We start from the raw sequence: 24,938 nt of genomic DNA on the forward strand, positions 1-24,938 counted from the left end.
GCTGCCTTTGGTTCCTACTTTGTGGTTGTGCTGCTGGGTCCTTTGTCTGCTTGGATCCTTTTCTTTCTTTGGGCCTTAGCAACCAGAAGGAGTCATGTTCTAGAGCAGCCTGGTGCCCTTCAGATGTTTTGGACAGCAACTCCCATCAGCCCCAACCAGCACAGCCATTCAAGGATGCTGGGGCTGATGGAACTTGTATTCTAAAATATCTGGAGGGCACCAAATCAGCAAAGGCAGCTCTGGAATCTGGCGGGGTGCAAGGAGGGGGTGGGATACATGTGCATAGAAAGATAATAGTAATCTAATTTAGAATGCAGACTGTGTCACTATCTATAAATTTGAAGCAATGGTAAAGGCTGAGAATTAATGGAAAACCAGAAAAAAACAGTAAGAAATGAATGCTCTTGTGTAACTCACATTCTTAACAGTGAGGATTGTACAGGAAGAACTGGTGCCATTAGTTTTGTCCAGCAACGATGGCCTTCAAATGTGGTGCGAACTGGTATTGATGTGGAAATAAGCTTCCTTGAAATCATGGGCAGTGTTCAAGTGTACATGTTGGATGAATTTAAGAAATAGGGGATATCTGTGTGGCCATTAGTTAAATAAGAAGGACTTGCTTCTCTATACCAACTTCCTGTCCAAAATAAGCAAATATTTCTGCATTTTGGCTGTGTCAGGGACCAGTAATGAAGTTAATGGTTTTCTTACTAAACATTGTTTCTTGACTAAACAACTCTACATTGCTTGGCTGTTACTTTGAGAGTGAAGTCCAATATAAGCAGGTTTATTCTGGTCTGTGCCTCTGGCCCTCTTAACTTCCATGGTTGGTCAGTCCTCCTCTTACCGCCCAGGTTTAGTCTATAATATGACCTGAGTAGTCACAGGCTTTGAGGTGCAGCCTTTGGGAAATGAGAGAAAGAACAATGTGCACTTGTGAATATTCATATTCATATGTGCCTCCTGAGTCTTTTTTTTTTTTAAGAATCTGCTTAATATATTGCCTTTGCCTATTTCTTGGGGAAGAGATGGCTGATTCCTATGGCCTCCATCTGTTCCTAGCTGTGCAGCATGCGATAGAGGGCCTCCTCCAGGCTCAGTGGGGGGCATTCCTCTTGTCTGCAATGGGAGGCTCCCTCCCTGCTTGGAGTGGTGTGTGCTTTGGCTGGGCAATGTGGGCAGGAGATGTTTATCTGGCAACATGAGTGCTGCATGCAGACCTGACTGAACAGCAGCACACAACTGAGGGAGATGGAGTTGCTGCACTGCAGAGTCATAGCTGGGATTGCCTCCCCCTTCCCTCCCCTTCCCCTCCCCCTCCCCTTCCCCTTCCCCTCCCCCCTCTCCGCCTGCTCGCTTGCATTCAGCCTGACTATAGGGAGAGATGTGCAGGGCTGGCGGGCTGCACTTCTGACAATAGTGCATCGGTCCTCACAGGCAGCTCCAGATTCGTTGGCGCTGGAGCACGGCTCCAATGGCAGCCCCTGGCTGAAGCAGAGCCTCAGAGCGCAGGGCTGGCATGTGGGAAGGGCTTGCTTTTGTCTCTGCAGGAGGATGTCGGACTGTGACACAATGCTTGTTTGTTTGCAATAGCTGAGACCTTCCTAAGAGGGCAAGAGACAGGGGCAGATCGGAGGAGGGAAGACCAGCAGCCAGCGGCGGCGGCAGGGGAAATTGAGAGCCGTGACATCGCACCTTTCCCTCTTGTGCCCAGAAGTGAGTGAGGTAAAGAGAGGCAGAAGAGAGGAGGAAGGAAGAGAAAGATTGAGAGAGAGAAAGAAAGAGGACGATGTGTCAGTCAAGCACCCTGCAGGGACCAGAGCTGAACTCAGGGAAATGGTGAGATGCTGCAAAGCTTTATCTAACCCTCCTCGTTCTTGCTGCAACCTCCACAAAGTTAGAATTCATGTCCGGAGGCTGAGCTCAGGGAATGGTGGCAGCAGCGGCAGCTGTGCTGGGGAGCAGCACCCGCAGCTGGAAAATCCGGGCCCAGGTGGGGGCACCCCAAATAGGAGAGCCCGTTTCAGGTACTGTCTAGCATATGTTTTGCTTTGTCAGAAGGTGCTGGAAGGAAGGGGGAGGGGGGAGGAGAGGGAGGGAGGGGGGAAGAGTGGCAGCTGCCTGCAAAACCTTTGTTTGGCCCAATTTACTCCCAAGCTCTTTATGCGCTTGATTGACAGTCAAAGTGGGTGTTGCACTGGAGTTGGGCATCCTTTCCCCCTTCCAAGACTTTTTGAGGAGTGGGGCAAGAGTGAAATCAAGCAGCTGGGTGTGTGTGGAAAAGAAGGGCCATGTGGGGGCAAACAAGGATGCTTTACAGCTAGCTGCAGCTCTGCGGGGATTGGCCCATGATTGTCTGCAGTGAAAGGGGGGAGATGGAGGAAGAAGAAGGAGGCAAGAGAGAGGCATCTTTTTCTTTGAGCTCTTTGGAAATCCCCTCTGTGGGTCAAGCCAGTGAGAGGAGGCTGAGCAGCATCCATGAGGCCCCATTACAGCCCCCCTGGCCCTGCTTCCCTTTGAAGATTGGTAAACTTTACCCTCCTTTGGCCCGAAGGAAACCTGGCTGCCCCTTATGTGTGGGGAATTGCTTGAGCCTTCATTGACCTACTCAGGACCCCAAAGCACTCATATTCCCCAATTTTCACTCTGGGTCCAGATCCTGACCAGAATGTGTGCTTGGGAGCGTCCCATAGCTCTCTTGCCGCTTCCTCCTTAGAAGGAAGTAAAGGAATGGGTTCTTTTCTCCCTGATATAGGTTGGACTGTCTGTGGGCAAGGAACAGGCCTACTAAGCAAGTGATCACTTTTAGGGTCAAAGGAGATTGAAGTGCCAGTGGCTGCAGCCAAGTGGAGGTTTATTCAGTTGTTGTTGTTCCAAAAATGCAGACAATTTAAAACAGAAAAGCAGAGAATTACCTGTCCAGAAAGAATAATCAAAACAGAAATGGTCTCTCCCAGTCATATCTTTTTTTTTGCTTTTGTCCAATGAGAGGTTCCTCTGGCCTCAGTCCCATGGCAAGAGGTGTAGAAACCCTTGACTTTATGAAGGCCCAGGGACTTGTTATAGGAAAAAATAAGGAGATTGGCTTTTGCTGCTGAACTCCCCAAGGGACAAAGTCCCCTAAGTCCTTAGAAAGCAAGGCAGATCTTTATGTTTCTGTTGCAACAGAGTTCCCTCCCCTCCTTGCAATGAGGTAGGAGAGACCCAGAACAATGGTGTGCAAGCCCCTATAAAGACTTTTGAAATTGCCCACCCTGTAACCCAAGACCTCCCCCCAAAACATCATACATACATCACAGAAGGAGGCGGTCTCCAGCAGAAATTTGAGAGTATTGCTTCTCTCCCTTCTGCCAGGATACCTGATAATGCCTTACTTGGTTGCATTTTCTGGGTTGCCTGGCCATTCCTTTGAAATGATAAACACTTAGTTCCTGAATCTCTTACACATATTGATAATTTAACAGATACTTGCCAGACTGTATTTGCAGGGAGATGTAAGCCCCTACAGTCCAAAGACAATTGGAAAGCTTTTCTTATTTCCCTCCTCCTCGCAGAGAAATATTTGAGATCAATTTGGGAGAGTCAAAATGGCTTCAGGATTGCACTCCTGTACTATTTCCAACACGTAGTTTATATATTTATGTATGTGTTTGCCTTCTACATTTATGAACATTTATTCTATATTTGAGACCTTAGAATTTTTATAACCACCCTGGAAGTGGGGTGAACCTTTGGTGCTTAGTAGCAGGTGTGTTCTGCTTTAGGCGAGACCTTTTGGTCTCCCTGGATGGCTCAGGATGTAACATTTTCCTGGTTTCAGGCAGCCCTGCTGCCGTAGGACCCCATACCTGGCTCTGTGCAGGACCTGCTACTGGCTGGTAACTTCTAGCGTTAGCAGCTCCTGCTGTAGCCCTTCACTAGGATTTGCCTGACAAAGTTTCCTTGGGACCCAAAAAGAAAGGCAGGAAGCACCCTCTGTTCTTTTGTACACAGTAGTAATTTGGGTACGATTACTGCAAGGCTCACAGAAATACGGGTTCTTAAATACCAGGGAACAAGGCTGGGGCCATGTTGGATTCATCCTACAGCAGTGTCAGTGGGAAGGTAGCAGACCTTCCATTACTTGGTAAGAATGCCTCTCTGCCATCCTCCATTACAGCTCTTTTGCTGCAGACAATTTCCATGTCCACACTGAGTTATATTTTAGAGAGTATTCTGTCTTTTCCAAATGTGTCCTTTCTTTCTTTCTAGTGGATTATGGCCGAAGCCTTTTATTGAGTGGTTCTAAAAAGTACAATGTGGCTTAGGCAGGTCAGCCTAAAGACAGCCTTGCTTCCCTTCTGAAACAACTGCTGAGTAGCAAGTACACTCTCACATTCGTTCCTGGCCTTTTATTTTTTGGAAAGAGCAAGAGCGGGTGGATGGGCAGGTGGTAGGTAGAGATGTTCCCATGTCCAAAGAGAGGTGCTTCTGACTGACCAGGTGCTTGACTTTTGAGAGTCATCAGTGCCTGAGCTCAAGTTGGCTGACCGTTTTGTGTGTGTGTGTGTGTGATCCTACAGGTTGCAATTTCCCCAGCTGGCCCTGAGGCGGAGGTTGGGCCAGCTGAGCTGTATGTCTAGGCCCGCTCTGAAACTCCGTTCTTGGCCTCTGACTATTCTCTATTACCTTCTGCCTTTTGGTGCTCTTAAACCCTTGACCAGAGTGAGATGGAGGCCTATGAGCAGGGTAAGTGCTTGCAGGTTTGTACTGCGCTTTCTGATGCCTTATTTGGAGGAGGAGGGTGGCTGTTAGCAGGGAGAAAAGGCTGAAGTAGAGCTGGCATATGGAGCCCTTCCCCTGCCACCCCTTTCTCAATCCCATCACTAGTATCTTGCATAGTGGAGCTTCTGTGCTTGGAGAGCATTTCCTTCCAGTGGATAATTTCACCTCATGTGTGGACGTTATGTGGAGTCAGCTCCTAGAGAGAGAATGAGAGGAAAATGCTGGGTAAGCCAAGGTGCATTATGTGAAGATGGATGTTTGCTTACGCCATCCATGGCTGCTGAGAGGGCAGGGACCCTCAATGGGCACTGTGATATTTTGGGAGATTGAAGCTGCACATGTTGCAGGAATGCTTTGTTGCATCCCTTCATGCAAACATGTCTGTGCCAGACCTCTGCAGGTGTGCAATACATGAAAGGACACTGTCAACTTGTATAGTATAGGAGTTTTTAAAACAAGCCATTTGTGCCTTAGTCATGCTGGTATTACAAGCATATTGTGCAGTTATTTTGAATATAGTTGTGTAGTGCCAGGAAACAGCTGGGCAGGAGCCTACCTTCACAGCCATTTCATTCACACACACACCCCACCTTTTTAAAAATGGGAATAGTGTTGCTGAGTAGAAGAATTAGCTGAAAAATCATTAGTGTGATCTTCAGAGTGGCTATTGCTCACTTGCTTTTCGGTCCAACTACTCTTATTTTAAAGCTGACTTTCCTCCTTCATCTTAAGTCCATTTCAGGCAGCCGCAAGAGAATCTTATGAGCAGGCAGTCATGGCTATAAACCTCACATCCCTTTTTCTCAAGGGAGCTCAGGGTGGAGTATATGGAGGTTCTTTGATTTTATCATTACAACCAGTGCTTTTTTTCTTTAAAAATTTTTAGGGGTACAGTTCTCTCATTTTGACTCAAGAAAATCACCATTTTATAGTTCAAATTGGGAAAAGTAAATACAGTAAATGGACAAAAGTACAAAGATTCACAAAATGTTTAGGGGTATGCGTACCCCCCCAGAAAAAAAGCCCTGGTCACAACTACCCTGTAAAGTAGGCTAGGCAGGCAGAGGGATTATTTTCTCTCTCCTCTACTGCAGAATATTGAATTCTATTAAACTGATTTTGGCCACTCAACAGTTGCCTCCAACAGCCTTCCCTTCAGATTGTCTGTTTTCCCTCTAGGGAGGCAGCACTCTACATTTGAACACCCACCTTCCAAACTGAAGTGGGCCTGTTGCATGCTTCTGAAACAGAACTGTGAATAAAAAGGGGTGATGGCAGGGAGATGCTTAAAAGAACAGAATCTACTGACAAGGAGCTGCTGGCTAATGCATAGCCCACCAGCAGTTTTTAATGGCATGACGTCTGTTACAGTGTGTGGTCTTCCCAAATGTGTAGCTTTTCATTGTTTCCAAATGGTAGAGCAGAAGCTCACCTGAAAAGAACAGAGTGTATGTGTGTAGCAAGCTAGTGGCCCTGAGTTAGCCTGGGGCCTTCTAGGCCTGAGGAACTTACCTGGCAAATATCAGAGAACACATGATGAACCAAAATGGATCCCAATACAGTGGTGCCTCGCTAGACGAATTTAATTCGTTCCATGGGTCTTTTCTTATAACGAAAAATTCGTCTAGCGAATCCCATAGGAATGCATTGAAATTTTTTTGAAATTTTTTTTGCCCATAGGAACGCATTAATTGAATTTCAATGCATTCCTATGGGAAACTGCGATTCGCTAGACAAATTTTTCATAAAACGAATTCGTCTAGCGAGGCAACCTCCGCTCAAAAAATCCTTTCATTAAGCGGAAATTTCGTTAAGCAGGGCATTCGTTAAGCGAGGCACCACTGTAATTGAAAAAGTTCAACTGATAGAAATGTTTGGTGAACCACAGTGGCAATTAATGTGAGATCTTGGGAGATTATATGGACCAGATGTAAGGTTAAAGAAAGCTTCATTCCTAATAAGATAGTAAAAGGAGCAGTAGCACAAGTGAGTTGTTTTTCAAGAGTATGTTGGAATGTGTCAAGGTGACCCCAGTAAAGGCTTGCCAAAAAAATAAAGGGAACATAAGAACATAGCAAACAGCCTTTGTTTTGTCTTCACTGATTGGCAGTGGCTCTCCTGGGTTCCAAGCTGAGGACATTCCTAGCCCTACCTGGAGATGCTGCCATTGAGGCTCAAACCTGAGGGCTTCGTTATGCAATGCAAGTGCTCTACTACTGAGCTACTGTTCTACAGAGCTACAGGTCCCAGTTACACTTTCTGCTACTCATATTACGGGCTCCCACAATCTTTTACTTGGGAGGGACGCGGGTGGCGCTGTGGGTTAAACCATAGAGCCTAGGGCTTGCCAATCAGCAGGTCGGTGGTTCAAATCCCCGTGACAAGGTGAGCTCCCGTTGTTGGGTCCCTGCTCCTGCCAACCTAGCAGTTCAAAAGCACCTCAAAGTGCTTTTCCATGTGCTGCTCTGGTTCGCCAGAAGCGGATTAGTCATGCTGGCCACATGACCCTGAAGCTGTACGCCGACTCCCTCGGCCAGTAAAGCGAGATGAGTGCTGCAACCCCAGAGTCGTACATGACTAGACCTAATGGTCAGGGGTCTCCTTACCTTTAATCTATTACTTCGGTAGGGTCACCAACCTAAGTGATGAAATTGACATAAAAGCTGGTACAGTTGCAAATTAGTAACGCAGGGGGATTCTCCCTCCTGTACTTGCTCAGACCACAAGACTCATTGGCCCCTGACAACTTTATTCTGATATACTGTAGGGAACTTGGAAATCATTTTAAATAATAGTTGCGCTGGAGAAAGTAAGGATAGGGAATAATAAGTCTTGGATTCTTATTCAAATTACTGTACTCTGATTGCTTAGTCAAGGCAATTATAATGCTCTTCTGAATCCATATTATTTTCTAACTGCTATATTGCTATACTAGATTTCTAGTCTTTCTTTGAAGGTCATAATATTATCTTCTGTATGCAGGATAATATTATTTTCTGAACGAAGGATTGTGGATCAGCAAACCAGTTCGTTTGTATCAGTTGCCATCTTGAGTATGTGGTCTTTATCACCAGTTAAACTTTGCCCCCTGGCTAACCCACCAGGTTGCTGAAGTGCACATTTGAAACCCAGATGACACCAGCACATTAACCCCAAGTGCTTCAGATGGGTTGCACACCCTAAGGGAGATTGAAAAATTCAGGAGATATAAAAAGTAGCTTTCTTTCTGCTTCCTGGCTCAGTTTTCAGAGTGTTCTGATGAGTGAAATAAAGTGGCGTTTCTTTTAAGGAGAAAGATAAATATTTTCCTATTCTTATGAGGATCCTCATAATTAGAAATGTTGAAAATCTCTAAACTCATGCCGTCCCCAGTGAAAGGACAAGAGTTGTCCTGTATTATCCCGAGTGTACAAGCTGCAGTGGCAACAGGCTGGTGTTTCTGTGTGCCATGATCACAGCACAGTTCCAAGCATTTTCCCTCTGAACTCAGCTGAGCAAATACAACCCTAGACACCTCCCCCACCCCTCCTCTAGGCATTGTTCCTCGCCTGACATGGCTGTGCCAATAGCTAGCTATGTAGGAAACTGCAGATGCAGGAGAATAGGTCTGTGGAAGTGGCTGCTGGGGAACCCTGCTCTTCCTTCCTAAGCCAGAAAGCCGTGATGATAGCAGCCAGGCTGCACCTGTGCACCAGCCAGACCTTTTCATCATACCAGCAGTCTCTGTACTTATCCTAAAGTAATGACCCCTGACCTGAAATATTGGTGCCTAATTATAGACTGCCCTTATAGCCACAGGAACTCATACTAGAAGGGCTGGCGTGGCACAACCAATGCATTACCTTCTGGGGTTTTTGACTACAGCTCCCACCATCCCTGACCAATGGCCATGCTGACTGGGGTGGATGGGAGTTGTAGTTCAAAATATCAGAAGGGCAGTCAGACCATTGGTCTATCTAGCTCAGTATTGTCTACGACTCTATGCTGACTGACAGCAGCAGTTCTCCAGGGTTTAAGATGGGACAGTCCCAGCTTCTACCTGCTGGGGATTGAGCCTGGGATCTTCTGCATGTAAAGCAGATGGTCTATCATTATCCTGACACTCTGTCCTTCTCAAGGACACCCTACCCACACCCTTCCACAGCTTGAGGTGTACTGTATTTGGACATTCCCATTCCAGATAGCTTCCTCCTTTCCAAGTGTCGGTTGGGACTGATGGGAGTTGTTGTCCAAAACACCTGGAGGGTACCAAGCTGATTTAATGAGAGCATGATCTTTATCAAGGGGGATAAAGTTAGCTTGGCAGGATTTGCTATTGGAAGATCCATTCTGGCTAGTTTTGTGATGCTCTGCTTATTTCTTTTCTTTTCTTTTCGGTAAGCAATTTACAAACAGTGGCATGGCTCTTCTAAAGTCTCTGCCATGTTGAGAGATTTTCTTTTCCCTGCTCTGCGTCCCTCAAGAGGAATGCCAAGGGTTTCAGGATTAACCAGGGGGGGATTTGAAGGAATTAGCTACCGCAATTTCCTCAGGCCTTGCTGCCTACAGATAATCCTGCAGAATTTTAACCTATTCCCACCCTGTTCTGACCTAGATCTTATCCCTGCTTTACAGCTAGCAAACCCCCCCCCCCACAGAACACAAAGCAACCTCCTCCTTGCCAGTCACAGCAATTAATTAGGAATATAGCTAAGATGTGTTCCAGTTGCACAGAAGCAGCAGAATGCAGGATTCTCGCATCAATGTCTGGGTGCTGGTGCAAATGGAACCATGGCCTCCTTGTTCTAGGGGCAAGTCCCACCCCCTGCATCATATCCAGGATAGCTGCTTGTGCTGCCACAAAGTCCTTGCTAGCCCAAAAAGTTATTTAGGGGTAGAAGGGATACTGGGCCACCACTAGCCCCTTCTATCCTTCCTTGAGAATGTGCACAAGCTCCATGGGTTTGTTTTTCCAGTGCAGTGGTCAGGGAACTGTTACTTTGGGGAAGGGCTGCAGTTCAGTGGCAGAGCATTTGCCTTGCATGGAGAAGGTCCCAGGTTCAGTCTAGAGCAGCATCTCCATGTTGGAATGGGTGAGACGCCTGAGGCTGAATCCCCGGAGAGCTGTTGCTGCTGGTCAGCGTGGATAGTACTGAGCTAGATGGACTAAGGGCCCGACTGTGTTAGGTGGCTACTGCTGTTCCTATATACTTTTGCCAAGACACAACATCCTCAGAGATGTAAAATTGTTCATGGTGGCCCCCAGTGGATGGGCATCCTGAAGCTACATGAGGCCCTTTCGAATGTTGTTAGCAGCTGCTGAGTTGCCTCTCCTCCCAACCTCACTGCCTAATCCAGGGGAGAGAACCAGTCATCTATTTGAGGTGCATATGCTTATGAGCTCACAACATAGCTCAGTTGGTAGGGCATGAGATCATTAATCTCGGGGTCGTGGGTTCAAGCCCCAGACTAGGTGAAATATTCTTGCATTGCAGGGAGTTGGGACTATCAGTTTCCCAAACTTGGGTCTCCAGCAGTTTTTGGACTACACCTCCCATCATCCCATGCTAGCTGGATCAGTGGTCAGTGATGATGGGAATTGTAGTCCAAAAGCTACTGGAGCCCCAAGTTTGGGAAACCCTGGACTAGATGATCCTTGTAGTCCCTTCTAATTCCATGATTCTATGAATGAAGTTTTCATGGTTAGACCAAAATGTGGAAGCTGCCATGATCATTATTTGGGTGTTTTGCTGTGTGTGTAAGAACCCCGTGTTAATTAGCCTTTAATTGCCAGCTTTTTTACATCAAGCCTTTTTCCACCTCTGTAGATCAGTAGAGGGTGCATGGGAAATTACATTCTCCTCCCAACATACCCCTCCACCAGCAGTCTCTGATCTCTTGCATTAAAAAATTTTAGCCAAGGGTGGGTTTTCAGTTGTATTTTTCAGGTGAGCAGGTGTCATGAAGTAGCTCCCATCTTCCTCCTCTGTTTTTTAGGTTTCCCTGTACAAATCTGTGCCAACACGACTTCTTTCCCGAGCCTGGGGGCGCCTGAACAGTGTTGAGCTGCCCACCTGGCTCCGGAAGCCGGTCCTCAGCCTATACATCTGGACGTTTGGTGTCAACATGAAGGAGGCTGCTGTGGAAGACCTTCACCACTACAGAAACCTTAGTGAGTTCTTCAGGCGGAAGCTAAAGCCCCAAGCCCGACCCGTCTGCGGCATCCACAGTATGGTAAGTGGCAGAGATGTGAGGGGCACTGGTGTTTGAGTTTATGGAGAAGCAGTAGCCTCACTGCTGACAGACACCATCAAGGCTCTCTCCCATCCAACCTTTAGATGGGTTTCTATGCCAAGTTAACTGCATCACACCTGATTCACTGGAGCTAATGAATATGGGCTGTTTAAAAAGGCCTCTTTCTGGTGTTTTGATGCTTAATTCTGATGGCTGCTTTGTGGTTTTTATGCCAATATTTTGATCTATGCTTTGGTTGCATTGTGGATTGTTCTAGAACTGTTGGGTTTTTAAAAATCATTGATCATCTTCTGAATAGTATAGTGGGATACAATCTTTTTAAAAAAGCAAGTGTGTTTAGAGAAGTGGCAAATGGTAACACAAGATTTTTTTGTGCTGTTTGCTCCCTGTAGATCAGTCCATCCGATGGCAAGATTCTCAGCTTTGGACAAGTGAAGAACTGTGAAGTGGAGCAAGTAAAAGGCATCACTTACTCGCTAGAGTCCTTCCTGGGTCCTCGTGCTGATAAAGAGAACTGTAAAACCAAGCCAGGTAAGTGCACACAGGCACACTTTGGGGCTCAGCATCATTCCACTGGACTTGGGATCTGCAAAGGACCAACCACTGGATGCCATGTAATAGCTGCATTGGGCCCTGACTGGGCAGTCATTGAGCCACCCCTTCCTCTTCCTCCCTGCAGCTACTTCTGTCGCACCTACAGCTGCCTACCTTCCTGTTTTGTACATTGTGTTGAAGCCTCAAAAGCCATTTTACTCATTATTCTTCCAGCCTCCTCATTCCAAAAGCAGCTGGTAACAAAGGACTGCAATGAGCTCTATCACTGTGTGATTTACCTGGCGCCTGGAGACTACCACTGCTTCCACTCACCGACTGACTGGAAAGTGTCTCACCGGCGTCACTTCCCAGGTAGGCCAGGTTTCCAGAGATACACAAGCAGTGAAATGGTGCTGCTGAACACTGCATTTTAATAAATATTTGTTGGTGAAGTCAAGTTCCTTCCAACTCTGATTCTATGTAAAATCCAGTAATTCCTGAACCAAGAGTAGTTTGATGCTGGTCATCCTCCTTCCTTTGAAAAGCAGCACGATTTACTAGGAAGTGTTCAAAATGTAAAAGGCATTGAATGAATTTGCCTTTTTAAAATAGCAAGTGATCCCATCTCTAAGTGCTTCTCAAATTACTATTTCTGCAGGATTTTGAGTGATTGTATTCCCTCCCTCCCTTATTGCCCTTGCAAAAGTACACCAATGTTTGTTGCTCCTAGGCAACTAACTTAAAATTTAAAACTACCAGGTAATAAATGATGTCATGCCTTACAATTTGGGGCTTCTCCATCTTGCCCCTTTCCACTCTCCAGCCCAAAGCCTCACCTGTGTCTTAATGCAGGAAGACCGTCTTACAGAGCTAAAAGCTTATTCATTTAAGCTGTTTCTGAGAATTTGCTTTCATCCTGCCAACAGTGGCTGGGGGAATAAAAGGGTGGCTCTGCCCATTTCTCTCCTTGCTCCCCATAGGCTCCCTGATGTCTGTGAATCCAGGGGTTGCTCGCTGGATCAAAGAACTCTTCTGCCATAATGAACGCGTTGTACTTAGTGGCTACTGGAAGCACGGTTTTTTCTCTCTGACTGCAGTAGGAGCCCAAAATGTGGGATCAATCCGCATCTATATTGATCAGGTGAGTCGAGCCTTTCAAACACTTGAGAGGGAGGAGTCATTGTCCCATGTGCCCCCCCCCCATTTAGAGTGCAAGTGGAACGGTGACATTTGAACTGTGTTGAGCTGCCTGTTGCTGTCCCACCTTCGCAGTTTCCAAAGTAACTCAGGACCCTAGACCTTTTCTGGATAAGGGCCTGCTCAAGACATTACGCAGGAGGGGCCAGAGCTCAGTGGTAGGAATGAAAAGGTTCCTAGGTTCAATCCTTGGAAGCATCTCTGGCAATAAAAAAGGACCAGGTGGCAGCAGGTGATGGGAAAGGGCAACCCAATTCCCTGTTGGAGGGAACTCTCCCCCTCCCAGGAGCTGCTGTTGCCAGTCAGAGGAAGTGGACAAATAGCCTGAACCTGGTAAAAGGCTGCTTAATATTTTCAGGGAGTCATGTTGATGGTGAGATCACTTGCCCAGCCTGTGAGCAATCACTTGGGACATATTAAATGACTGTAATAATCCCAGCTCCTGAGGAACCTTAAAACCATTTCTTGTTAATTCTCCAGGGAGTGAGTGCCCTTACCTCCTTTTGCATACAGTGATACCTTGCAAGACGAATGCGTCTTGCGATCTGATGGTGACTCGTAAGACGAATGCGTTTTGCGAAAAAATCGTCTTGCGAATCACGGTTTCCCATAGGAATGCATTGAAATTTAATTAATGCATTCCTATGGGCAAAAAAATAATTTCCAATGCATCCCTATGGGAAACCGCGATTCGCAAGACGAATTTTTCGCAAAACGAATGGACTCACAGAACGAATTAAATTCGTCTTGCGAGGCACCACTGCAGTTGAATTGATTTTCTTTGTTCTGCTCCCAAGTTTTCAACTTGGTTATGGAACTGAGTGCAACTTCAGTCAGGTGGGAGTGGGTGTTCTTGAGCTTCCTGCGAACAATTCATAGGTTCCTGGAAAGAGGCTGGTGTGGTTTTGGTGGCAACTGTGTCACTGTGAATATATGCAAATTGGGCCATTAGCGAGGTGGTTTTAAGTAGCCTCTTGGCTCATTGCCCATGGTGAATAAGAACCTTCTTATGGTGACCAGGCAGGCAGGCACCACAAAAATGCCCCTCCTCTCCCTGCACTTCACCCACAAATGACTAAAGTAGCCAGTGGTTGAGCAACAAAACGTTACAAGCTTCTTTGCAAGGCATTTACCTGCTTCCCTTCTGGAGTCCTTATGTAACACCTCTTCTCTTATCTCCATGTGCAGGATCTGCGTACAAATAGCCCCAGCTACAGCAAAGGCTCATACAACGACTTCAGCTTTGTAAACAACAACAATCATGAGGGCATCCCCATGAGGAAGGGAGAACATTTAGGAGAGTTTAATCTAGGCTCAACCATCGTCCTGATCTTTGAGGCACCAAAGGACTTTAACTTTTATCTGAAGCCTGGCCAGAAAATCCGCTTTGGAGAGGCCTTAGGATCTCTCTAGACTCCACTGTCAGGGGGGCTTTTTATATGCAACAGGGACTCAATTCGTAAAAGGAAAAGTTTCTCTAAGGTGGGAGTATTGCTCAGCAGGACCTGAGTGAGGAAACTAAAGCCCCCTTGTTCTTAGAACAGGGGGATGCCAGCAGTGCATTCCCACCATGAGAGCTGCAGACATATCAGGGATTGTGGCCTTTAAGAATGTTGACCAGGGTGGCTTTTCTGCTTCTTCCCTGTGCCTGCAGAAATAGACATTTCTCCCCAAGACGCCATTTTCAGCCTGCTTTTGCACCAAACGATGAAGTCTTGGTTGAAATGCTGCAGCCAGAGGGAGGAAGGAGAGCAGAGATTCCTGCTTTCAAGGGATACTGTCAGATTGACCCATGCTCCATATTTTCTAATCACGTCTCTCACCCAGCTGTATTCTCAATTTATGTTTCACACCAGACTGAACAGTCCAATGCCAAAACCAGGAGACTCAGCAGAGTGGAATATAGAAACGTTAAAGAGTTCATCTGGGTGTGCCATTGTTTTAGAAACCTCTCTTATAAATCTGGTACTATCCCTTTAAAGCAGAAGTCTGCACTGTATTTTTAAACCTCAAACACTGTGTCCACATTCCACATTTGACTTGATCTTGTTTTTGTTTTTAAGAAACCTATTTGTAGCTCGAGCTCACTCTAACCCGGCCATTCTGTATTGCTATTCTGGCCTTAATCTTTTTTTGTTTTATATGGGAAATATCTAGTCTCTTGTTAAGCTGGGGACGTGAAAGAAACCAAATTTATTATTTTTTCTCTGCAAAGGCAGTGGGAAGTCTCTTGCTGTGGACAGCAGTGAAAGCCTCTTTCTTCTCCCTGTGCAGCTACTGCCAACTTGCCAGAACTCAAGGACTGGGGGAGAAGATCCTGTCAGCCCAAAAGCAAAAGGAGTAATCCTCCTTTTCTCATGTGTGTTAACCATTTTTCCCACTCTGCTGGACTTGCAAAATACTTAAAGGCCAAATTTGCCAAAGCCAGCTTGAGAGTTATATTCTGAACCTTCATCCCACACACATCCAAGTGGGGTTCAGTGGCAAAACATTAAGCACTGCTGTGTAGACCAATAATAAGGGGAATCTTAAAACTTACTATGCCTTTTTTTCCTGGGAGGGGATTCTTAGAAATTGGTGCCAAAGGGGGGGGGGCAGTTGAAAAGGGATTGGTTTATTTATGATGTCTGTGTTTTGTTCTTGACCTTAAGAAACCAAGTTGTGAACATGGCTGAGGCTCAGGAGTGTTGAGCTCATTTGGTTTTAAAACGGCATCCCTCCTCCTCCTTATGCTTTCTTTGCTTTTAGTCTTACCTTGTACACACACACACACACACACACACACACACACACACACGAGAGAAGCTGCCCCTTTTAACGAGCACAGCCATAAGAAAAGAAGCCAAGGCACTTTTAAGACTGTGACTGCTAGAAAAAAATGAGCAAGTCTTCGAGGCGTGTGCCATTTGAGGCATGGATGTTTCCAATGATAGTGGTTCCCGTCTCTGATGCTGATGAAGGGCAGAGAAGTGGCCTTGGTGATGATGGCTGGTCATCCATCCTTCCTATCTTTGCACAGTGTGAAGGTGGGTTTTCTAACCAGCTAACTGGCCTGTTTAACCATAGGATAGAATGATGAGTCACAGCTCCTCTATTAGTGCATCATTATTAGTGCATTACCCGAAGGGGGTAAACTTTGCTCCATCCATTGCTTCCACTTGGCTGCTTTGCCAGCTCCTCTTTGAGCTTTAATTTCTTGTTACTCTGCTTGCAGAGCGGTACTGAAGGTTCTGCTGCTTATTGAGGACAAGGGAATTCTGCTGGATGAACTTCCCGGTCTAGGGGAGGAGATTGTGGTGGGGGCCTGAGGCTGCTGAGAGCCAGAGGAGGTCACATTGATCCTAAGCAAAATGGGAGTGGGTTTCTTAGTGACGCTGTGAATTTCTCCTGCACGGAGAATCCATTTAATTTTTCAACTGTATCAGTAGCACAGTATTTTTGTATGTCAAAATGTACAACTTAAGGACATTAACTCATTAATTGAAAATGTTTTAAAATAAAAATGAATGACTTACTGTGGCTGACTTTTTAAAAGAAAACATTAGACTGCTGTAAAGAGACATGCCAACTACCTGCAGTGCAATCCTATGCAGGTCAATGTGACTTACTCCCAGGTAAATGTGTTATATTGGATTGCAGCCTCCACCAGTGTTTGTACAGCTAACGGGGTGGAGGCTCCTCTGCCACCCCCACCTCCTGCATAGCAAAGGGACAACGTCCAGCCATCCTACTGCATATTATGCAAACAAGTGAGTCCAAGATGCTTTAGTGCCAAGAGATGCTCGAATATCCTGGACACGCGTGACATAGGACTCCATTAGCTGTCGCTCTTCTCCCAGTATGTGCTTGAGGGAAGTGATCTTCACTTTCAGCTGCAAAGAAACAGGAGCACAAAAAGAGGTGGTTTGGAGGGGCAGCCTGGCTCAGGCCCCAGCTTGTGAGAGGCAGCCATCTGTGCCCTCGAGAAATTATTCCTAGTCTCCCTCATCCAAAAATCTTGCTTTGAGCTACAACACACAAAACATGCACAAACTGCTAGGGTAGCTCTAGCTCCCAAACCAATCCCAAATGGAGTAGGTCTTTGCAGTTCTTCTCAAAAGCAGTTTGGGTGGTGGAAACTTCCAACTAACAAAAACTTGATTTACTCACAAGCAGATACGCCAGTCTGCCATTTCAAAGCACTAAGCTGATGCATATTGATTTATAAGTAAAATTGTATTTCTCCTTTTTGTTTGCCACATGCAACCATGTACCATAAGTGAGAGGGTGAGTAAGAAACACAATGTCACTGGGGAGCTTTGCTACAGCAGGGATGCCAACTTGAATAAAATAAGGGGGGCACGTGAGCCCCACCCCGCTTAATTGAACACAAGATGTGGTGCACACACACCATTTGAATGGCAATGCCCATCAACTTTGGGAGGCCCAGCCCCCTCAGATATTTTATGGACAGTACCAAAGGGACCTCCGCTCGTGGGAGTTTGCTCCAATACTACAGGCCCACCACCTCCAGAGCATGTTGAGCTACCAAGTACAGTGGTACCTCGACTTACGAATTTTTTGACTACCGAATTTTTCGACTTACGAATGGGGGTAATGGCCGCACACTTACAAATTTCTCGACATCTGAACAGAAACCGCGGCTGTTTTAGATAGGGTTTTTCGACTTACGAATTTTTAGATGGGGTTGCTTCGACTTACAATTTTCCCCCTTTCCAATGCATTCCTATGGGAAATCGTGTTTTAATGGCGCTTTTCGACTTATGAATTTTTCAACCTATGAAGGTGCCTTCGGAACGGATTGAATTTGTAAGTCGACGCACCACTGTAGTTTATTTAATCATTACCCTCTAGTAGTTACTAACCAGCATAGTAATGCCTATTGCCAAAAACAAGAAACTAGCCTCAGATAGTTGGATACGTTCTTTTAAAAGTGCAACCACCAAAACTTTATGAGAAGCAAATCCTGAAATAGGAAAATCTGGATATTTTGTGGCAATGGGGTGGGCCCCAGAGCAATGCAGAAGTCATGCAGGCCCTGAGGATCATGGGACATGGAGGCTCCCTCCAGTCTCACTATAAACACTTTCTTGCTCCAGATTTTCACACTAGGCTGAGAGAATAATGGCAGAAGTGGTGACGGCAGCAGGGGAATAAAGGTTTTACTCTTTGCAATGCCCTTTGGGAAATGTGTGGATTTCTCTGCAGACATTTAATTTTGCTTCAGTGGCCGCAGGGAGAACTTTCAGTTTGTACCTGATCCAACTCTTCTTGTACTTGACGCACAGCCATCTGTTCTTCATCCCCTGGTCTCATCTCCAGGTACTTAAGCAGAATACGCTGCTGCCGCTGGCAGGACCTGGAATAAAAAGCCAGAATGTTGCCCTGTTCTGGCCAAATTAAAGCAAGGCCGGGGGTCCAATCCCTACCACCTTCCTCTATTAGGCCCAATGCAATGGTTTAAGTGAGCCCTCTGCAAATGTTTCCTCTATAAACCTTTCAGGTAGGTTAACCCAGCCCATCCACTCCAGTTGCTTTGCCTTCACAGTAATGCCCTCTGTCGTTATCTGCAGTAGGACTGCCTTGAACAAATCCTGCTTGATCCCAGTATCTGTCTACAGAACAACTTAATCACAGAGCACTATTGATGTTTCCTTACTGTGGTTTACTGGGGAAATTGGAGCATAAGAACTATTACACTGATGGCAGAGAATCTTCTTCTGTCCTTGTGGCCAACCTTCCAGACTTTGCATGCCAGCAATAGGTGGGGACAAAAGGAGTGGGCTGAGCCTATGTACAGGGCCAGGGCTAGTTCACATAAATCTCCCACCCACACATACACGCTTGCTCCCCTCCCCTGCAGTTAGGAGCAACAGGAATGCTTAAGCACAATGATACCACTTTAAACAGTCATTACTTCCCCCAAATAATTCTGGAAGCTGAAGTTTATTAAGGGTGCCGAGATTGCTAGGAGCCCATCTTCCTCTCCCAGGGCTACAATTCCCAGAATTCCCCGGGAAGAGGGATGGATTGTTAAATGAAATTGGGAAGCGTAGCTGTGGGAGGGGAATAAGGGTCTCCTAGAAACTCTTACCAAATCACAGCTCCCAGAATTCCTTGGGGGAAGCCAGCATCATAACGGTTTAAATGTACAAGGTAATTGTGGCCTTGGTTAGGGCATTTTTCACCTTCCCTTTCCTGAATTTGTTAGTGTGGGAAGGGAACCAGCCCTTGGATATGCCTACAACTTGCTCTGAAGTCATCAAAAGAAAGATTTACTGGGCGGTGCTACAAGAGGGCAACAGTTAAGGGAGGCATGGAAGTGTGTGCTGGAAGGCAATTGTGTCCCTGCACACCCACCAACAAAGCACACTACAGCAGTGGCCCCTTCCAACTAGGATTTCCTGAACTGATCTCTCCTTCCCAGAGGAAACACAAAAGTCCAAACACGCATTGCAAAGTGGGAGAAGAAGTAGTGTTCGGCTACATACTTCAGCTCCTGCTGGTTGTGGTGGTAGAGTTGCATTTTCTTCCCAATAACCTGGAGCTCAGCTCCCAGCTGTTTCTGAACTGCCAGCGCCTCCTGAGTAAAACCCTCTGTTGCCCTTTCTGGTTCTTTGGTTCCTAAAATGAAAAGGAAGACAGTCTGGGTTTTGGAATCCCTCTGAGCAGCTTCTGCTCCCTTCTCTGTAGCCGCCATATTAACGGTGGGTCATCTGGGAGGGAACACATCTCACAAGAGACATGCCCCCTTACTCTTGTAGAAGCAAAGCAAAAATGGGAGGGCACACACTTACACCCAGGTAGGAGAACAAACCTGGAAAGCCACTGGCCTCAAAACAAGCAGCCCACTTCCTTTAGGAAACAAAATCTGTGCAGGAAAAAATAGAGCCTTTTGCTATTTGGGAGTGAGAAAAGTGGGTCACTCCTAGGACCATCATCATTACCTGCCCTTCTGCAAGTGGGATGGGGAGGAGGGCTCTCTCTCCTTGCAAAATCTTCAGGCAGTAAGAAATCTGCCCTTGGGTCTGCCAGCACTTTTTCCTTCCCAGTGGTTGGTCCTGCAGGGTTTGTGGAATAGAGGCCAGGCTGCAGGTCCAAAGGCTCGACCTGAAAGGCAGGAAAACAAGAATGTCATTTAACCCTATCCAGACACCACTCAGAGCTGTGCTTATGGATTTGGTGTTAAACAAACTACAAGGTACCCTAAGCCCTTTTGATGGAATGTTCTTATGTTAAAAGGATCCCCACCTTAGAAACTGATACAGGGATATGCTCTGTGCTACAGAACTGGGCTAACAGAGAGGCAAACACTTCTGAATCTGGGAACCTTCTAGAGTAATCAAAATCAGCAATCTGCCATGCTAGAGGGGGTTTGGATGAAGCAGAAGTGGTGTCCCTCTGTCCAGCCCTGCTGGCAAGTAGTGCTGCAATATGATCAACCCAAAACAGGCCCTTTTGAGGGTGAAGAGGGGGTCAGGCCAGGATCCACTGAGCAAGCCCTGCTGCTGCATTTTTTTCCTTCCACCGTGGTTGGTGCAATTAGCTAGACTGTGGATGTGGCTAACTGCACCATTCCATCAAGTCTGCCACTGCCAGCCAAGGGTTAGGATTGCAGCCTTAACTGGGAATTTGACTCAGGCAGATCAAGTGAGTGTAAGGCCAGGGCACTACCACTGCATGAAGCAGCAAACAAGGTGTGAGAACTCACCGTTCCTGGCCTCTCTTTTCTCCGTGTCATGAAGGAGGAAGGTGGCAACAGCTCCGGTTTTGGCTTTGGGAGGGCTGTGCTATCTGGCCAAGGGGGCATGCACAGCACTGGAGCAGCCTGAGGAAGTGGGGGTGCTGAGAAGGGGCAGCCACTGAACTGGGGTGGAGAAGGGATACTGCTTTGGGCAGATGACAAAAGGGCCGTAGACAGAGCAGGAGGGTGGCTTGGAGTCGTTTTCTGCAAAGCCCCAGCAAGGCTTTCTAGTCTAGAAGAGGAAGACAAAGATCAGATTTGTTAGATGTAGAAGAATCTGAAGCACACCAAGGAAGAATCTGGAAAAATCCCTCTTCCTGTTCCCTTCCAAGCTGCCAGAATCCACCTTTCTAGCTCAGGCACATTTTAAGCTTGCTCTACAAAGTAAAGTGGACTAAGTCCACCCACCCACCCATCTATCCCACCCCCAGCCCTTTCCTTTTTTGAACCAAGCAGAAGTTTTCAAAGAATTGGGAGGCACCCACAAGATTCCATGAAGAATTGTGGCCATGTAGCTTTATGAGTTGCATCAGAGCTTCTTGTTGCAGAAGTCTTGTTTTGCGAGTTTGGTACTCTGTTGCACTCAGAATTCTCTATGCAATCAAATAAGAAGCCTTGCTTCTTATTTCATCAACAGGATGGTTGATGGGCACACAAGTTTATACTAGTTTGAACATCCATTAAGTACCAAGATGGGGTGAGAATGTAATCCTGGATCTTCCCATTCATTAGAGGTCTTGGGTAAAAGTGACCCTGAACTTGGCTGGTGGGAGTAGCCCCTATGTCAGGCATCCCCAAACTGCGGCCCTCCAGATGTTTTGGACTACAATTCCCATCATCCCTGACCACTGGTCCTGTTAGCTAGGGATCATGGGAGTTGTAGGCCAAAACATCTGGAGGGCCGCAGTTTGGGGATGCCTGCCCTATGTAGTCTTAGTTATATTTATTAATTTGTCATGTCTGAAAGTTGAACATTCTTCCCTACCCATTCAAGTCAGGACCAGGCAGCTCTGTTCTCTCCAGAGATTGCAGCAGAAAGTCAGGTTTACGTGGCTGTAACCTTCCTTGGCGGGCCGCCTGCCTGTGGGGAGGATAGGAGGGAGGGTTAGAGGCCTTCTTAAACATAAAGTCCCTTTTTAGAATTAGAGAACACTGACAGATGGATTTACTCAAGCAACTGTACCTATTACTTACAGCCTTACAAGTTTAAACAACACCAAAGAGCCAGCAGTTACTCTGAGGCTCGCTATTGAGAACTGAGTAATGATTCCAGTACTTCATGCCACTCAATAATCCTAAGGGGCACAAGCCTTCTTTGCCTGCCCTTTGGCTAGTAATAAAGATTGGTTAGACCAGTCAATTTCAAGAGGATGATGATGGTGGTGGTGGTGGTGATTATTACAGCAAATGACTGCCAGGGAGATGGGCAAACAGAGCCTTAGGGAGAGCAGATGGCCCAGGAGAATCCCCAATGTTTTATTAAAAGTTTCCTGTGCACGACACCTTCCCTGCATGGAACAGAGAGAGAGAATGAGATCTGGATAAGAGAGTCTAACCATCTTCTGCTGAGTGCCTTTTGCACTTTCCCCACTCTTTAAAATTAAAAGAAGCCTTCCTCTGTGCATATGCAGTGGCTTTCAAAATGAGGGAGGCCAACGTGCAATTAATTCAGTTTGGTGGCTCAAGGGGAAGTGAGCGCAAGGAGGTTGCAGCTTTGCCTCTTACTCACAGCTCAGTCAGGATGGAATCTCCAGAAGCCTGGAAAATGTGGGCCTGGTGGTCGCTCTGTGCAGGCCTTGGAATGGAACGAAGGCTCGTTCTCCCTCCAAGATCTCCACCAGCTCTTGAGATTGCAGCAGGCACGGGCACTTGGAATGTCACTCGCTTCTTGAGAGGGGCCCCTGGAATGGACAGGCTGGGTTTCTGGCAGAGGGCCTTTAGTTTCCAGAGCATGGCACACCGGTAGACAGCCTGGTGACGGTGGCAGGCGATCTGTCAGCACAAGGAAGAAGCACATGGCAGGTTGGTGGGAAAGTGGTGCTGCAAAAGCGAGGGCTGTGTGTGCCCTTCAGTCTGCTGCAAGGAGTGGATGGGCAGGGAGAATGGAGAGAATGAACTTGTTAATTTCTGTACTTCTTGGGGACCCATCACCAATCTGGTGTCCTTCCAGATGTTTTGGACTACAAATCTTATCAGTCCCAGCTCACAGAGCCATATGATGCCGGGGCTAATGAAAGTTATAGTCCAGAATAACTGGAGGGCACCAGGCTGGGGAAGTCTGGTCTTGAGGGGTGGAGGATAGTTGTATAAGGAACTCCTCCATGGTTAGGAGGAAAGTCTCCAGTTTTGAATGTGGAGGAGCAGCAGTCTCTCCCAAATGCTTCAATCCAACATAGCATGTCAAAAGAGATTAAGAACAGAGCCAAAGAAAGAATGGGGCATTGTCTGGGCCAGGCACACCTGTGATGATGTCGCTCTCTGGCTCTGTAGTGCCCCCTAGAGGGAGAAGCAGGGCAGTGGACCTAACAGGACCTACTTTGCCTATACTTGTCCCAGGAGTACCTGTGAGTGTGCTGTGGGGTGGAACCCCATAAGGGATCTGTGCTTCCTGCTTACGTACAGATAGGACAAGCCAGCACAGGCAACAACCAAATATTTTCAGAACACCCCCTATTCTGGTGATTGAATTTTTTAAAAAACTATTTTTCACATTTTATTTTAAATTATTGTGACATGTCCTGAGATCATAGGGTGAACAGCAGGTAAAAGAGCAAATAATTGTTAGTCATCATGGTGGATCCAACCCATCTAACATGCAAAAAAGAAACCACTGTGTATGAAGCAGATATCAACCTGTTGCGAAATAAAATGGGTTATGATGGTAAAGTTGTACAGGTGTGAAATGAGAGGGAGCCACAAGAGGGGTCCCGTTCTTTTACCTTCACCTGATGCTGGGCCTGCAAGTGCCCTCGGAATTCCTTCATGCCAGCCGTGTACCTCAGGATGCGGGTCACACCCTCCCGCAGCAAATCAGCCCGGTAAATCTCCACAGCCCTTTCAATCCGACCTTTCTTGCGCTGCTGCTCTAGGACAAATCCCAGCCAAGCATCAAACACCTGCAGGCAAGACACATAGGTGACAGCAGCCGCACAGCCTCTCGTATTCATCAGCAACAAAGGAACCAGTAAAAATTCCCTCCAGAAAAAGCAAACAGGTTCAAGGAACTCAAATACACATGCCAGTGCTTTTTTTTTAAGCTCTCAGAATTTCAAGTATAGATCCAAAACTGTCAGCAGTGTGGGAGGTGGTGCAAAAACATCCACAAGTGAGAGATTGATCTTCCCTATATTCTTGAAAACATTTTTTATCTCTGACATATGTAATGGAAATACATATATTAGCTGCAACTGCTGTGCTCCCTCTCAAGATATGATGCCCTAGGCTGAAGCAGCTCCTCAGCACTGCCCAGATGTGGAAGGCCCTTCCATGCAGTGCTGCTAGTAATAGAGATGGCACTGCCCTCCACGGCTGCTGGGAGATGCACAGCTGCAGCTGGAAACAGAGCACCCTGTGTCTCCACCTTCCTCCTCCTCTTTCCTTGGTAATATGCACTTAACCAAACTGCAGAAAGCTCCCTCCCACTCCCACGCATGGAATGAGCTGTGTGATTCTTTAGACCCTGGCTTTGCAATCCAGCAAAGGGAGAAAGAGAAGGCAGTCTGCTTGCAAACAGAGCTGCTCCCTCCCAACAGGACCATGTGAATGCACCTCCTCTCTTGCCTGCCAACACTGACCTTGCCCTGCAGGGACATGGACCAATGCCAAAGCGCCCACACAGTTTTCTCCTGCTCCCTCTTCCTGTGTGCCAACTGTTGGTGCAGAAAGAAAGAAAGAAAGAAAGAAAGAAAGAAAGAAAGAAAGAAAGAAAGAAAGAAAGAAAGAAAGAAAGAAAGAAAGAAAATGTGGGCCAGGTTAATGAGGGAGGAAGGAAGAAATCCCAACCCCAGCATAAATAGAAGCCATTAAGTTCCATTGCGTTTTCAGTATTAACTGAAAAATTATTCTCCTTTGTCCCCTTTCATCATCTCCTCTGCACCTAGGGCAAGGGTTAGGGGATACGCTTTATTTGAACTCCTTTTCTTTCCCGTCCCACAATATGGTTTCCCATAATGCCACATAACGGTCATTAGTCAGCAACCTCACTGATCCATCTCAGCCGTCAGATGTACCCACTGCAGTCAGAGGCTGGAAGGGGAAAGGGATGCGTCTGACTTCACCTGTGTCTTCCAGGTTGAGAAGCAGGTAGAGGAAAGCCTCCGGGCCATCAGCTGATCTCCTTGTCTCTGCAGGAGCTGCAGGGGGAAAGAGGCACAAGGGTTGCCACTCTGAGGCACACAGAGCCTGGCCCTTTCCTATGAAAATTATCAGGCTGTCCTAGAAAGCCTTCCACACATGTCTGGTTTAC

At 46.7% G+C, this 24,938-nt stretch overlaps 2 protein-coding genes across 15 annotated transcripts in view; one reads left to right on the forward strand and one right to left on the reverse strand.

Moving 5' to 3' along the window:
• The window catches only part of PISD (phosphatidylserine decarboxylase), a 40,536-nt gene extending 25,010 nt beyond the window's left edge, over nt 1–15,526 (forward strand). For 5 of the 7 annotated variants that reach the window (XM_035097611.2, XM_035097608.2, XM_035097609.2 and 2 more), the window contains 7 exons: nt 1,594–2,027; nt 4,563–4,728; nt 10,741–10,977; nt 11,391–11,529; nt 11,767–11,904; nt 12,513–12,673; nt 13,918–15,526. In XM_035097611.2, the coding sequence (XP_034953502.1) occupies nt 1,837–2,027; nt 4,563–4,728; nt 10,741–10,977; nt 11,391–11,529; nt 11,767–11,904; nt 12,513–12,673; nt 13,918–14,142 (1,257 nt within the window). In that variant the 5' untranslated portion in view covers nt 1,594–1,836 and the 3' untranslated portion in view covers nt 14,143–15,526. The remainder of the gene's footprint in view (nt 1–1,593; nt 2,028–4,562; nt 4,729–10,740; nt 10,978–11,390; nt 11,530–11,766; nt 11,905–12,512; nt 12,674–13,917) is intronic. The other 2 variants (XM_060269521.1, XM_035097612.2) reach the window with 2 other exon arrangements.
• SFI1 (SFI1 centrin binding protein) overlaps nt 15,113–24,938 on the reverse strand; it is a 38,068-nt gene continuing 28,242 nt past the window's right edge. For 6 of the 8 annotated variants that reach the window (XM_035097597.2, XM_035097591.2, XM_035097592.2 and 3 more), the window contains 10 exons: nt 24,751–24,825; nt 24,268–24,342; nt 23,413–23,589; nt 22,203–22,465; nt 21,459–21,554; nt 20,441–20,705; nt 19,677–19,839; nt 19,221–19,353; nt 17,986–18,088; nt 15,113–16,601 (listed from right to left, as the gene is read on the reverse strand). In XM_035097597.2, the coding sequence (XP_034953488.2) occupies nt 16,467–16,601; nt 17,986–18,088; nt 19,221–19,353; nt 19,677–19,839; nt 20,441–20,705; nt 21,459–21,554; nt 22,203–22,465; nt 23,413–23,589; nt 24,268–24,342; nt 24,751–24,825 (1,485 nt within the window). In that variant the 3' untranslated portion in view covers nt 15,113–16,466. The remainder of the gene's footprint in view (nt 16,602–17,985; nt 18,089–19,220; nt 19,354–19,676; nt 19,840–20,440; nt 20,706–21,458; nt 21,555–22,202; nt 22,466–23,412; nt 23,590–24,267; nt 24,343–24,750; nt 24,826–24,938) is intronic. The other 2 variants (XM_060269517.1, XM_060269515.1) reach the window with 2 other exon arrangements.

The sequence above is a fragment of the Zootoca vivipara genome, chromosome 17 (genome assembly GCF_963506605.1).
Source record: "Zootoca vivipara chromosome 17, rZooViv1.1, whole genome shotgun sequence".
Lineage (NCBI taxonomy): Eukaryota > Metazoa > Chordata > Lepidosauria > Squamata > Lacertidae > Zootoca > Zootoca vivipara.